Source organism: Aythya fuligula, chromosome Z (genome assembly GCF_009819795.1).
Source record: "Aythya fuligula isolate bAytFul2 chromosome Z, bAytFul2.pri, whole genome shotgun sequence".
Classification (NCBI taxonomy): domain Eukaryota; kingdom Metazoa; phylum Chordata; class Aves; order Anseriformes; family Anatidae; genus Aythya; species Aythya fuligula.
Genome location: NC_045593.1, coordinates 26,449,136 through 26,462,125, shown reverse-complemented (window position 1 = coordinate 26,462,125; position 12,990 = coordinate 26,449,136). Strand labels below are relative to the sequence as shown.

The following is a 12,990-nucleotide window of genomic DNA, read 5'->3' as shown; positions in this document are numbered from 1 at the left end:
TGTTGTTAAGTGTTTCCATCTGATAAGAGAGAGCAGATTTATTTTGTAAGCTATTAATTTTTACTGACATCTGATCTATGTCTTTGTTACATCTTCAGTAGGTTATTTTATTAAAAATACATACATATATATCCTTTGTACTCAATCAAACTCAGTGTACAAGATTTGCAGAAAAAGTTAGCATCCAGATTTTCTATAAACATTTGCCATTATTTATTGAAGTATGATTGGCTGTCTCAGTTCATTGAAAAGATAAGTTTGAGGTAAAGTGAGTTTATTAATTTGTTTTTCTCTTTAAAGGGATGGAGAAAGAAAAAGTAGGAGCACTGAAAGGTACACCTTTTTAATATTGGAAAAAAAAAAAGTATATTAATCACTAAACTTAATTAATGCCCATTAATGTATGGTTTTGTTAGCCATATAATTTCACTGTATATTTACATGTGTTAAAAAGCTCACCGTGTGTACACCAAGCTCACTACATCTGATTCAGGCTTTTTTTTTTCTTCCCCACCCTTGGCTTCAGAATATTAGGAATTTACTCCTGTTAGTTTGTGTGTTTTCTTTTGTGTGTTTGTGTGTTTTCTTTTCTCCTCATCTGCTTCTCATGTTTTTAATGCTTCAAAGTAGTCTTTATGCCATAATGTAGGGTGAAAATACATAAGGGCTTTAATTTTTTGTATGCTTCCATTTAATGCTAACATTATCTAATAGCCTGCAGTCACGTAGATAGCAAGTCTAGTGTAATGCAGATTTGAAGGCGCTAATTTTGCATGGATAACTGAAATTGTTACATTCCCTAACAACTTCTTAGCAATGTAACTTCCGTTAAGAAGGGAATGTATGGCAGTGTTTAAAAGTGGTCTTCTGGAAAGAAGTTTTTCTTCAATGAGAATCTGTAGAGAGCTGTAATAATTATCTCTACACTCATCTCAGAAAAGCAGATAAGATTCATATTCTTATTGAGACAGAATAGTTTTGGGCAGCTTAAGCACAGTAGGGTTTGGTTCCACCAGAGCTGATACATTTATAGCTGTAGTGTTGTTCTGGTTTGAAGGCCAACAGATAATCTGGGCAGTCTGTTGTACTTCTCTGGTTTTTCCTTCCTTCCATCTCCTGAGAGAGATGGGTTTAGACTAGAGACATCAGTGGGCTGCCTGGATTATGGAACTAGTTTATATGGGGTGAAGAGATGGTCCTGAAAGAACACTCTCTCTGTACTGCCCCTTCCAAATTTACAACTCTTACAACTTCCCATATACTGCAGCCTTGCAATGCTGCATTGTTAATCACTGCATTGTTGCTGGTATAACTTCAGTTGCTCTTTGGATAATGGACCTAAAGTGAAATACTCAGCCTGCTAGTTTGGCAGCATGCAAACATTCTTAGGAGAATGTGAATCATACTGGAGGATGACTTTGCAATGTGATCTTGTAAACTTGAATATAACTTTGAGACGTGAAAATCAGTGTAACTATAGGGACTTTACACTCATAAATATAAATAAATGTCAACCCTGGCATGAAACAGTGTATCTGTGAGACTTTTCCAAAAGCATCTGACAGCTTTAAGTTTTGATTCCAACTTCACTTGAAACCACTGCTCACTGAAGGTGTTGCTTTTCCCTTTATGTTATTCCTAAAAAGCAGATGCATTAATAAAAAATAATACCATAATTCCCCTGATGAGAAGCAAAGGCAGTTAGCAACATATTTGGCAGAAAGCTAGTTTTTACTCCTCTATAGCTATCCATAATTATTGTAGCTGGCATCTTTTTCTTAGCATCTGCAATATTTATTTCTGACACTTGGCTCTGATGTTGACTTTCTAATCCTTTCTTTCTTATGATGTTGCACAGCAGTGTACAAAGGAGATTACATACAAATTACTTGGCTACCTCCATGAATTCACAGTTGGTGTTAGTATTCTCCCTTGCAAATATTTAAGCATTAATGACCTTGAATCTTACACATTTTCAACTACTGCATGAAAAGTTGATCTGCTGTATTATTTCATTATTTGAAGGGTTTGGAAATATTTTGAAGCACATAAATGAGCATAAATCTTTTTGTACAATATTTGTATTAATATTAATTTTTCCTTTTGAGGAAACTCAAAGGAAATTCAAACCAACTCTTCTAATGTAGATTTGTTTAACTGTTCAAGACAACTTTTTAGATGGCAATCACTGAACAAGCTTTAAAATTCATTCTGAAAAAGACTTTACTCTTATCTTAGGACATTCAGTGAAATTAACACAGCAGAAGATCAATACAGCTTGTGTCAAGAACTCTGCAGAGACCTTGCTCAAGAGTTACAGAAAGAGGGACTTAAGGTATTTATTGTTCTGTTTACTGGTAAAGGGACAACACTTTGCACTCAAGCTGATAAAATGTAGTATTAGCATGAATGCTTTCATCAGGATCATACCATGCAATCTATCATCAGAAGATTAATTTATTTAATTTGCAGATAGAATGTGTTAGACAGCATTTTGAGTTTGTTAGATGGCTGTGCTCTGGTCAATCATGTAATCCTAGTGTATCTAAAACACTGTTTCCCTCGTGTCTTCATGTAGGATCCAATCAATAGTAGTCTAGTTTAAAGAGCTCACGTCCCAAACTTGGAAGTGATTTATTCATACCATTAAGTGGTATGAATGGTACGAACAGCCCTTGTATTCCTTCTCCCAAGTTTCTGTTTGTTTTTTTCTGGAAAGAACAGTTCATATTTGCCATAGAGGTTTTCATGGTAAACCAAGGAATAACATTTGTTGAGACCTGAAAGAATTCTTATTAGTCCTCTTCTGACATAAAATATTCTCAAAAAATGTCAGGTTAAGAGGGAAATCAAAAAAAGAACAACAAAGTGATAAGCTTGCAAAGGCACCAGAGCAAAAGGAGTGCTGTTTATTTGCATTTGGATGGACATGCTAAGTAACACAAACATTTCTGAAGGTGTTGCCAGGGGAATATCTATGCTATACATAGATGTTGTGTGTTGGTTTGCTAGCACAATGGGGGAGGAAGTTTTCAGTGGATCCTTAATTGGATATCACTTATACATCCTTAGTAATTTTCCCAGAAAAATTAAGATATCTGGCACTGAAAGTTTCCAAGTGAGGAAGTAATTTTTGGTTGATAGAATAGAAGTTGTGACTGTAGCCAGAGCATGAAATCTATTGAACAAGAGCTGTTGGCAGATGGTCTGCCAGGGACCGTTGCCAAATGACCCAGTTTAGAGAATCTGACTTTGGCAGCAGTTTAACAGCAAGTGCAAAATCTTACAGTCAAATTTTTGGCAGTACCCCTTGCTGTACACAGATAAGCACAAAGTCTTGACTATGGCTTTAAGATGCTTACATAGATGCTACATAATAATTGTTTCTGTGCCATATACTATATGTGTAACTTTTTTTTTTTTTCTTCATAGGGTAAAACTGTTACCTTGAAGCTAAAGAATGTGAACTTCGAAGTAAAAACAAGAGCTTCAACAGTGCTGTCCTCTGTTTCTACCGAGGAGGAAATATATGCTGTTGCTAAGGAGTTGTTAGGAACAGAAATTGATAGCGTTGCTCCTCAACCTTTAAGGATAAGACTTATGGGTAAAACTCTTCCTTTTAAGAACTAGATCTTATTATGAATCAAAGTAATAGACTATACTCTAAAGTAAAACTGTTGTAAGTGGTTTTACCCTTTCTCCATTACCCTAGTGTTTTTTGCAAAGTGAAACAGCTTTGGAGTGCTGAACAGTGATTAGAATGTTTTGCTAATTGAGGTTCTACCTTTCTTACCCCCTGATAGCCTTGGAACAACATACATGCTGACATGAGAGAGAACCTTACCTCATTGCAGTTGTTAATTCTGCTGCCTTAAAAAAATCTGCTTTGCACTACAGCAGCAATTAGTTCCTATATGTAACCTCCTTCAGAAACGAATGTTTTAAATAAAAGTGCTTAAATTTAAAGGTACCATGTTCTGAAAGAAATTTGAAAAATTCTGCCAGAAGTAAACTCTGTGTTTTGAATCTAAGACCTGTACATTTCAGGTGCTTATATATTCTCTTGTTTGAACCATTTAGTGTTATATAAACCATAGTTGTAGTATCAGAATGTGCTGAAGAAAAAAAAAAATTGATGTGGAAACCTGATGCAAAACTGTCTTTCAGACTGAATTCTACATAACTGTTAAGTTTATAGCCTCACTTTATGGTGCAATTAGTTAACACTTTGTGGGTATTGAAATTAATAATAATGTTGGGTAGGTCTACAGGTCTGATAAAATTGTGTGGACCATGTGATCCATTGTTAGCATTTGCAAGTACTATAGCTTCTGTTTAGAGGAAAAATGCATTTTTATTGAGTGGTTGCATACATCTCAAAAATGTTAATTATCAATTTTTCATAAAATTGGTATTATAATGTATAACTTTGTTTTTCATCATTAGGTGTACGAGTATCAGGATTTCTAAGTGAAGAAGAGAAGAAATACCAACAAAAAAGCATTACAAGCTTCTTAAAATCAGGGAAAGGAAATGTTTTTCTTAGGCTTCAGCCAGGGAAATCCAACCATGAAAATTTCACAAAAAATTCAGAAGCATCTTCTAGAGGGAGTTTTTTTGATAAAAAGCGAGCTGCAAGGCAATTCAAATGTGATAATGTTGTTCCAAACGAAAACGTAGGTAAGCAGCTCTTTCATGATATAAAATCAACAGCAAATTTTGTGGAAGAAACAAACAAGATCACCGACTTACAAAATTCCGATGTGTGTGAGATCTTCACCTGCCCTGTTTGTTTTGAGGAGCAAAGCAGTACTAATTTGGAAGAGCTTAATAGGCATATTGATGAGTGCCTTGCTGGGAGTCATGTTAAAGGTACTGTGAAAATATCAAAGATTGACAATTCAGGAGAAGATACACTTAACTTTTTTCCACATTGTAAAAATGAAAATGTTGAAGCTTGTAAAAAAAATAAAATGAATCAATTAGGAGGAACAGGCCAATCAGCAAGTGCACCTGACAACTCTGCTAGCAATTGCACAGAGAGATTCACTCAGATAATATCTGATAAATCTCACAGAGAAAGACAGCCTGGTGATCTCAGTGCTATTGCTAGAAACGCATGTATAAAACAGTGTCTCTTTCCCAAAAGAACTTCACAAGAGGATGCAGAACATTTTGGAGAGACAGAACATACAGAAGAGACTAGTTCATCCTGTTACTTTGAAGCCAAAGAAGACAATGTTCTTGTTTGTCCAGTTTGTAATTCAGAACAGAAAACCACCAGTCTTATGTCATTTAACAGACATGTAGATGTCTGCTTAAATAAAGGCATTATCCAGGAGCTGACAGAAAAAAATAATTGTCCTGCTAAGACTCGTGATACGGAAAATTTAAACAGAGCTGGTGAGTATGCACATTAAGATGGATTTGGTTATTCAAATTATCTTCCTGCGTAATGGCAATAATTTGGTAGTGGTACACTTTGAGCTTTTCAGGACTTGGATGTTTTTACAACAAGCTAATTGGAGTAAGGTCTGTGTAAGAGAAAACGCTTCTGTTTAAAAAATATTAAATCAGTTTTTCTGATAAACTAGCTTTATAAGAGAGGTAGTTACACAGCGCATCCTCATTTGCAGCAATGGTAGCACAGGAATTACTGATCATCTCTGTGAATGCTGTGTCTGTTCTCCTCTCCCATCATAATCAGAATGGTGTTTGTAAGCCCACTGATATTTAGGTGAAAGTCAGTGAAAATATTTTTAACCTGGATCATTTAAGAGATTTAGTTGACAAAATAGTTCCATTTATGTACTAGCAAAAACAAGTTGTGTACTAAACCATAAAGGCAAGAAATTGAAACCAAGCTTTTCATCCTTTTTTTTTTTTTTTTTGATGAGGGGTTAACCTTTGGCCAGATTGTAGGACACATGGAGTTATTTAACTATCTGTTTGAAGTACCTTGTTCCTAATTTAACTTGGGAGCTTTATATCAGGAAATGCTAGAACACAGTTAAGAATTACAGTACAAATATTTTACAAAGCAAATTTCAGAAGTAGTATTGTTTTACATGTGCAAACAGACTATTTTAAATAAAGTCTCCTATTGGCAAAGATTTTTTCCCCTACAGGATAAAGAAAAAAATAGTTTGCAATAACCACCTTGAAAATCAACTCCATTATGCTAAAATATTTCTGAAAACTACAAGGTTCAAGTTAATCACTTAGAATTCAATAAATTAAAGTGTTTTGTTTTGTTTTGTTTTTCCCTCTTAAAAAAGAAAAGAAAATTAAGAGAAATTACAGTACTTAAACTGCAGATAATAAAATGTCATCTGCGCCTTAAGACAAATTCAGTTTGGGTAGTATCAGAAAAAAAAAATGGGAAGAAAAAACCTCATCCAAAACTGTTCTTTTAAATGTTCTGCTATGTATGTAACTTCTGCATCATTCTTTCTTTACTAAAGTAATTTATTTTGGTTGTTCCCAATTACTCTTCAGGAGCTTTAAGCAGAGGACCGCAGTGCACAAATCCATTGCAAGGAACAAAAAGGTAAGGGTATTCTGGAAACTGAGTATTCAACTCATATTTTAAAATAATCAAGTTTAAAAAAAAATCCATGTTAAAGTTGTATAAATGTATATTTTTCCTTTTCTTTTTTTTTCCCTCTATAGGTCTGGATTAACAACTTCACAGTCAGTATCGAAAAAAGCCAAGTCAAGCAATTCCAAGCATACAATTGAAATGTTTTTTAAATGACTGTGTGACATCATCCTCCATATGAAGTATTTCATAGCATTTTAAGACTGAAAATTAATTTAGCATTGGTGGTAGGCTGGATTCATGTAGAATCTAGCTGGATTCACACAGGAGCCATTGCATACCTGTGATGCCTGTGCAAAAAGAATATTATGTTTGAAGCTGAAGAAGAGATACAACTGAGGTCATTTAATTATTTTGAAAAAAATACCTTTTTTTTTTTTTTTTTTCAGTTTCTGAGAATTGAAATCTGCTAGCACTTTGTTTATACTGAATATGTAAAACTTTGTTAGAGTCAGCAGCAGTCTCATGAATTGCCTTTGCAATGGAACAGGTTTATTAGAGCTGCCATGGAGAAAGTCTGCAGGGCAAGCTCCCAGGAAAGTAGGAGTCATTAGCTAGGGCGCCACATGGTGCTTGCTGATGGCCCTTTTCCTAGATCTGACCTGCCATCCTCTCTGCAAGGCAGAGAGTTGGACATGGCAAAATTAATTTGTGTTACTAGCTGTGTGATAACACAAAAGAGCTGAGTTGCTTGATTTCAGATCTTATGAATGTCTGATTTGTCAGTGGACACAAAAACTGATTAGTCTTGCAGCTTCAAAAAAAAAAAGATCAATATTTCAGGGCATGGTCAAGCTTTCATTGTTGTCACTGAAAATGACTTCAGTAAGAGGTGATGGACCAACCGTAAAGAGCTTACTGTGGTGAGATGCCGGATGACTTCGCTGATACTAAAAATATTAATAAACCAGATGATGGAAAAAGGATGTCTTCAAAGAAAGTCAAACAAAGGCTGTTTGATCCTTGTCCTTTCCAAGGAGACTGAGAACTTCAATTTTCTTTTCAGTCGTTAAATTGGTACCTGTCAGTGGGACTAAATTTACTATAAGTAAATATGTAATAATAATAATAATATGAGTAATTTATAAATATACAAGATGCTGAAATGAAGAAAACTTATTGTTTAACTATATTTATAATTATTTTTTATTTTTGAATACATGATATTTTATGAATATTACATATGTAAGGAGGAAACTGTAAAGTGCAAATACTTAAAGTACTCTGTATAGATATTCTGTTTACACCAATATGCTTAAATGTAGACATTTTATTATAATAATTTATGATGATAGCTTTCTTAGAATTTATGCAATGATAAACCTTTGATGAAATATAATTTTTTTTAATGGGATAATCTTTAAAATTGCTACAATTGAAGTGTCTATCCTGTTGCTTAACTTTATGGGTATTACCTTGGTGTTTGTATGTTTTTTAAAGCAAACAAATGTCTTCCCTGGTATGCTCAGGCTAAGTTCAGAATGTACTTTTTCACTTTCAAACTTGTTGGAATGATTTCACTATCTCCACCTGCTCATCTCTGTTTGCCAGATGCCACTGTACCTGCAGCTCTGTTATTTGAATTCAGTGCTCTCTAATCTGCTTTGGGCCAAATTAGTTGATCTAGTTCAGACTACTCTGTAGGCTGAGACAGTCAACTTTGTCTAAACAAGGTCAATGAGCAATCAGCATTTAGCTGTTCTGCTGACAGAGGTGGGAGCTGGAAAATTCTGGTATGGAAGACATAAATGCAACAGAGGGAGCAATGATTTAAGCTACCACTGCAGTTTAGATAGTGAGCACCTGTCCTTCTATTGATTTAAATCTCTCTAATTCAATAAAGTGTAGAGTCTGAATGTTATCTTGTCATTGTGTGCATATGTTTAAAATTTTTAATTTTACATGTGCGTTACTCAGCAAAAGAAGGAAACGCCTTTATGTGCTTGAACAAATGAAGCTGGACTGGCTTAGCCTGGGAAGTGGTTTTATCATTTTTTCTAAAAAAGGTGTCATAGATTTATCTTTGAATATCATAAAGTTAAAATCATGGAGTGTGTTAAAGTTAATATGGAAATAAAGCTCACATTATAATTCTAAAGCCAGGAATGTCTCGTCTTTTGAGATGTGTATAAAATACACTTTTTGGAAAGGTATTTGGAAAGGTATACATTCTGTATGTATACAGAAAGTGGCTGGTGAGATTCTTCTACTAAAGCATCTTTGTAACTCAGAACTGTATTTATATTCTTTGTGATTTCTTATACCACGTTTATTACTGTTTTTATCTGAAGAAGTCCTTCAGTTCAGGATTAGAAACTTCTGTGATGTGTTTTTTTTCTTCCGAGTTCTTGTGGAGAAAACTGTGTAAGCAATATGTTTGTTCTGGATTTTTCTGTCACTGTTTTTCTCTATTGGTAATAACTTAACTTAACTTTAACTTAAAATCTGCTTTCATTAGCATCTGGAAAGTCTTTATAGCTTGCCTGTGTCTAACAATTTGTGAAGTATTTCCTTTGAGAACCATTCCATACTTGCTGCATTCACAGTCCTGAAACACATGGATGCTCTAGGATGGCTGCAGATGAGAATTTGTCTGTAGTGTAAACTTCTCTGATCTTAATGTTCTTCTGTCCACCACTTCTGAGGAAAAGAATGCGGGCAGCATATGCTTTGACCAAAGCATTTATTTGCAGGGAAGGAGTAAGTTTTTCTATAAGTGGGACAGACACGGAGATGACTCTAAGAACAACTTGCTTGAGTTTATCTTGTAAATCTCAGTACCTAAAAATTTAGACTGTAGAGTAGCATTCTCCTATATAATGTTTCCTGCTGTCGTAGTATCTTTATTCACTCACAGGTTGTGAAATACTTGTATACAGAGTGTCTTACTGCCAGATGTCACAATGACCCATTTTGTTTATTAGTTGTCTGGCCTGGGTATCTCAAAATCTTTATTGCTGGAAATGTACCTGATAGGAATACATAAATACTTTTGGGTATGACATTTTGTTCTTAAAGTTGCTGAAGTTCCACTTTGAAGTGGCAGTAATTCTACAGGTGGGAACATCAGCAGCGCAGAGTTTGGGCTTGGATTGCTCTGCCATTAACTTGATCCATTTTGGCGTTATTACAGAGTTTATCCTTGTCTCTGTCTCACATTGCAGTATGTATATCCAAGCAAGAGATTGTATCAGTCTAGGGGAGCAGCCTGCAGATGCCCGAGTTTGTTGTCCAGCTGGTGTTCTGAGGTATGGTTCTGCCATACCTTTGCTTTTTTCTGTTTGTGTAAGTGGGCACCTGTTGAGACTGGGCCTCCTTGCTTCATTGTTCTAAGCAGTACTTCTAAGGAAAAGCAAGCTGCAACAGGTAGCTGTAACCATAAGAGATGAAGAGAGGAGTGAGCGCAACTGCAAGGCGCTGTGGTTGCCCAGGCCAACAATTCGTGCACCACGTAAAAGTGAAGGAGATGTTCCAATAGTCCCTTTGTCCACACTTTATTATGGATTCTGCGCCAGCCGTTTATGCAGGTTGCTGTGGGGCCCTTTGAAAGAGTCAAGGAAGTGGGTAAAGAATTTGCTATTTGCGAAGTCTGAGAGCATAAAATATAGCTGTACTGGGACGGGTAGGAGAACATGGATATGCTGTGAAATAAGATTATCTGATAGTGTAGTGGGTTTATGTGGCAAGGTTTTGGTAGCAGGGGGCCATAGGGGTGGTTTCTGTGAGAAGGATCTAGAAGCTGCCCCATGTTTGGGAAGGGCCCCATTGTTTTCCAGAGCCGAGCCAATAAGCGATGTTGTTTTGCGCCTCTGTGAGAGCATATTTAAGATGGGAAAAAAAAAACGCTGCACCACACAGCAGCTGGGAGGGAGAGAGCAGTGAGAAACGGCCTTGCAGGTGCCAAGGTCAGTGTAGAGGGAGGGGGAGAGGTACTCCAGGCGCCGGAGCAGAAGTCCCCTGCGGCCTGTGGTGAGGACCATGGTGAAGCAGGATGTCCCCCTGCAGCCCATGGAGTACCACGGTGGAGCAGGGTTCCACGCTGCAGCCCGTGGAGGAGACCACGGTGGAGCAGGTGGCCCTGCACCGACGGAGGCTGCTGCCTGTGGAAGACCCCTGCTGGAGCAGACTCCGGGCCGGACCTGTAGCCCGTGGAGAGGAGCCCACGCAGGAGCAGGTGACCTGGCAGGAGCTGCTGCCCGTGGGGGAGCCAGGTTGGAGCAGTTTTCTCCTGAGGGATGGACCCCGTGGTACGGACCCATATCTGGAGCAGTTCTGGAAGAGCTGCTGCCTGTGGGAAGCCCACGCCGGATCAGTTCATCAAGGACTGCACCCCGTGGGTGGGACCCCACAGCACAGGGGACGAGAGTGACCGAGAAGGAGCGGCAGAGAAGAAGTGCTGTAGACTGACCATAACCCCCATTCCCCCGTTCCCCTGCGCCGCTCAGGGGGAGGAGGTGGAAAAGGGTGGATGGAGGGGAAGGTGCTTTTGGTTTCTTTCCTTTGTTTCTCACTTCTCTAGCTTGTTAGTAATGAGCAATAAATCTTCCTATCTTCTTATGCTGAGTCTGTTTTGCCCGTTACAATAATTATTGCGTGATTTTCTCATCCTTATCTCAACCCTTGAGCCCTTTTCACATATTTTCTCCCCATTCCTCTTTGAGGAGGGGGAGTGAGAGAGCGGCTGTGGTGGAGCTCGGCTGCCCACTCGAGCGGAACCACGACAGATAGTAATTAGAACCTGGAACTGACAGCTGTTTTTACCAGGCTATATGTAAAATTATGGTCCTGGTTTAAGGATTCATGTTTCCTACTTTGGGCCGGTTGTGTGAGGTGAACCGAGTAATTCAAAAGTTGTGCCATTTTGAAAAGGAGGATTAATGTTCCGAACAGGGGATCTGTATTACCAGCCCAGTCATCACACAGAAATAAACCTCTTCCTCTTAAGAAGTTACACTGGAATGTTTGACTCACAGGAAGCAAGTAAAAGTGAAATCTCTATGATTCAGCTATAGCTAAAACAGTTGTTTGTTCTTTCTAATCTGGGTTTGTTTTCACACTTTATTTTATTTATTTATTTGTTTGTTTGTTTGTTTGTTTGTTTTAATTTTTGGCTGAATAACATTTATGTACTGCAAGTACTGACAAAAAAAAATAATTGTCTAGTTAGTTCCAGGTGTATGTGACTCTATTAAAGATGTTCAAAGGTGAAGAGAGCTGAATTATGCTCACACAGTGTCACGGTCTTTTCTGCTTCTCCGGCTGGGGGTGCACCCGAAGCTGGGAGGGGACACAGGGCTGCCATTGCTCGGGGACTGGCTGCGATCAGTCAGCTGGTGGTGAGAAATTGAGTGGTGCATCGCTGCTTTTGGGTATTCTTTCCCTTTTAAAATTTTATTTCCCTCCCCTCCCTTCCATATTAAACTTATTTATTTATTTATTTTCCCCCCTCAATTCTCTCCCTCATTCCAGTGGTGAGAGGAGTGAGGGAACAGCTGTGTGCTCTGCTGAGCTGCCTGCTGAGTTAAACCACATCACCAGACTTTGCTTGATGGACAAACTTTTGAGTCGTTCAGGTTAAATTTGCTGTGGACACAAATAATCTCAGAGGTTAAGACTGTAATTTAATTACAAAAAAAAAAAAGAAAATTATAGTGAAGGAACTCAATGTCTTCAATTGTGTAAGGCAGAGGAATAATAGTTCTGTGTTCCTTGGGCTACTTTTCTGATATTTTATTTTAAATGTCAGCAATAACAGACACTAATTTTAAAGTAAAATTTAACTTAGTCACTCACATTAAAAGTCAGCAATTTTTATGCCCTATTTCAGGTAATGATTACCTACATGAAATGAAATAATCTGTTTAAGCAAACCAAGGTAAATATCGATCTGGAATTCAAGATAAACAGAATTTTCTGATTAGATAGATTATGTCAGTTCACTAAAACTGAGCCTTTGGTGATTTTACTGATTGATTTGATGATTTTACTGATTGATTTTGCTAGACCTAGACAAAGATGAGCAACAGTGTTTTCTGCGTGAAAATTAACTGAAACTCTTGTGACTGGATTAATTACAACTGTTTCTGCTACAATGTGCACATTTCTGCTCAGATTCCTGCCAGAAGCGCCCCGGTCTCTTGCATCCCCAGAGCATGCCATGCTTGCGGGGGTGTCTGCGATCCACTAACCCTGTCCTAACACAGAATAACTTTGAGAGCAACAAAAGGGCCTTCTGGAAAGGCCGAATCTGGTGGAAGCTGGGCTGATGTGGCTGGGCAATGGTGTGCTGCTGCCTGCAGCCTGGCTGGGTGTGCTTGAGTCAACTCAGAGCCCCAGGAACCGGTTTTTCGGTGCAGCAGGGAAAACACACCCCAGGCACCTCCCTCGGC

General features: G+C 37.7%; 1 protein-coding gene across 3 annotated transcripts in view; it reads left to right on the top strand.

The window, feature by feature from the left end:
• POLK (DNA polymerase kappa) overlaps positions 1–6,938 on the top strand; it is a 33,417-nt gene extending 26,479 nt beyond the window's left edge. For all 3 annotated transcript variants that reach the window (XM_032206031.1, XM_032206032.1, XM_032206030.1), the window contains 6 exons: positions 301–333; positions 2,239–2,335; positions 3,433–3,604; positions 4,447–5,403; positions 6,499–6,550; positions 6,673–6,938. In XM_032206031.1, coding sequence (XP_032061922.1) covers positions 301–333; positions 2,239–2,335; positions 3,433–3,604; positions 4,447–5,403; positions 6,499–6,550; positions 6,673–6,757 — 1,396 coding nt within the window. In that variant the 3' untranslated portion in view covers positions 6,758–6,938. The remainder of the gene's footprint in view (positions 1–300; positions 334–2,238; positions 2,336–3,432; positions 3,605–4,446; positions 5,404–6,498; positions 6,551–6,672) is intronic.
• The last annotated feature ends 6,052 nt before the right edge of the window (positions 6,939–12,990 follow it).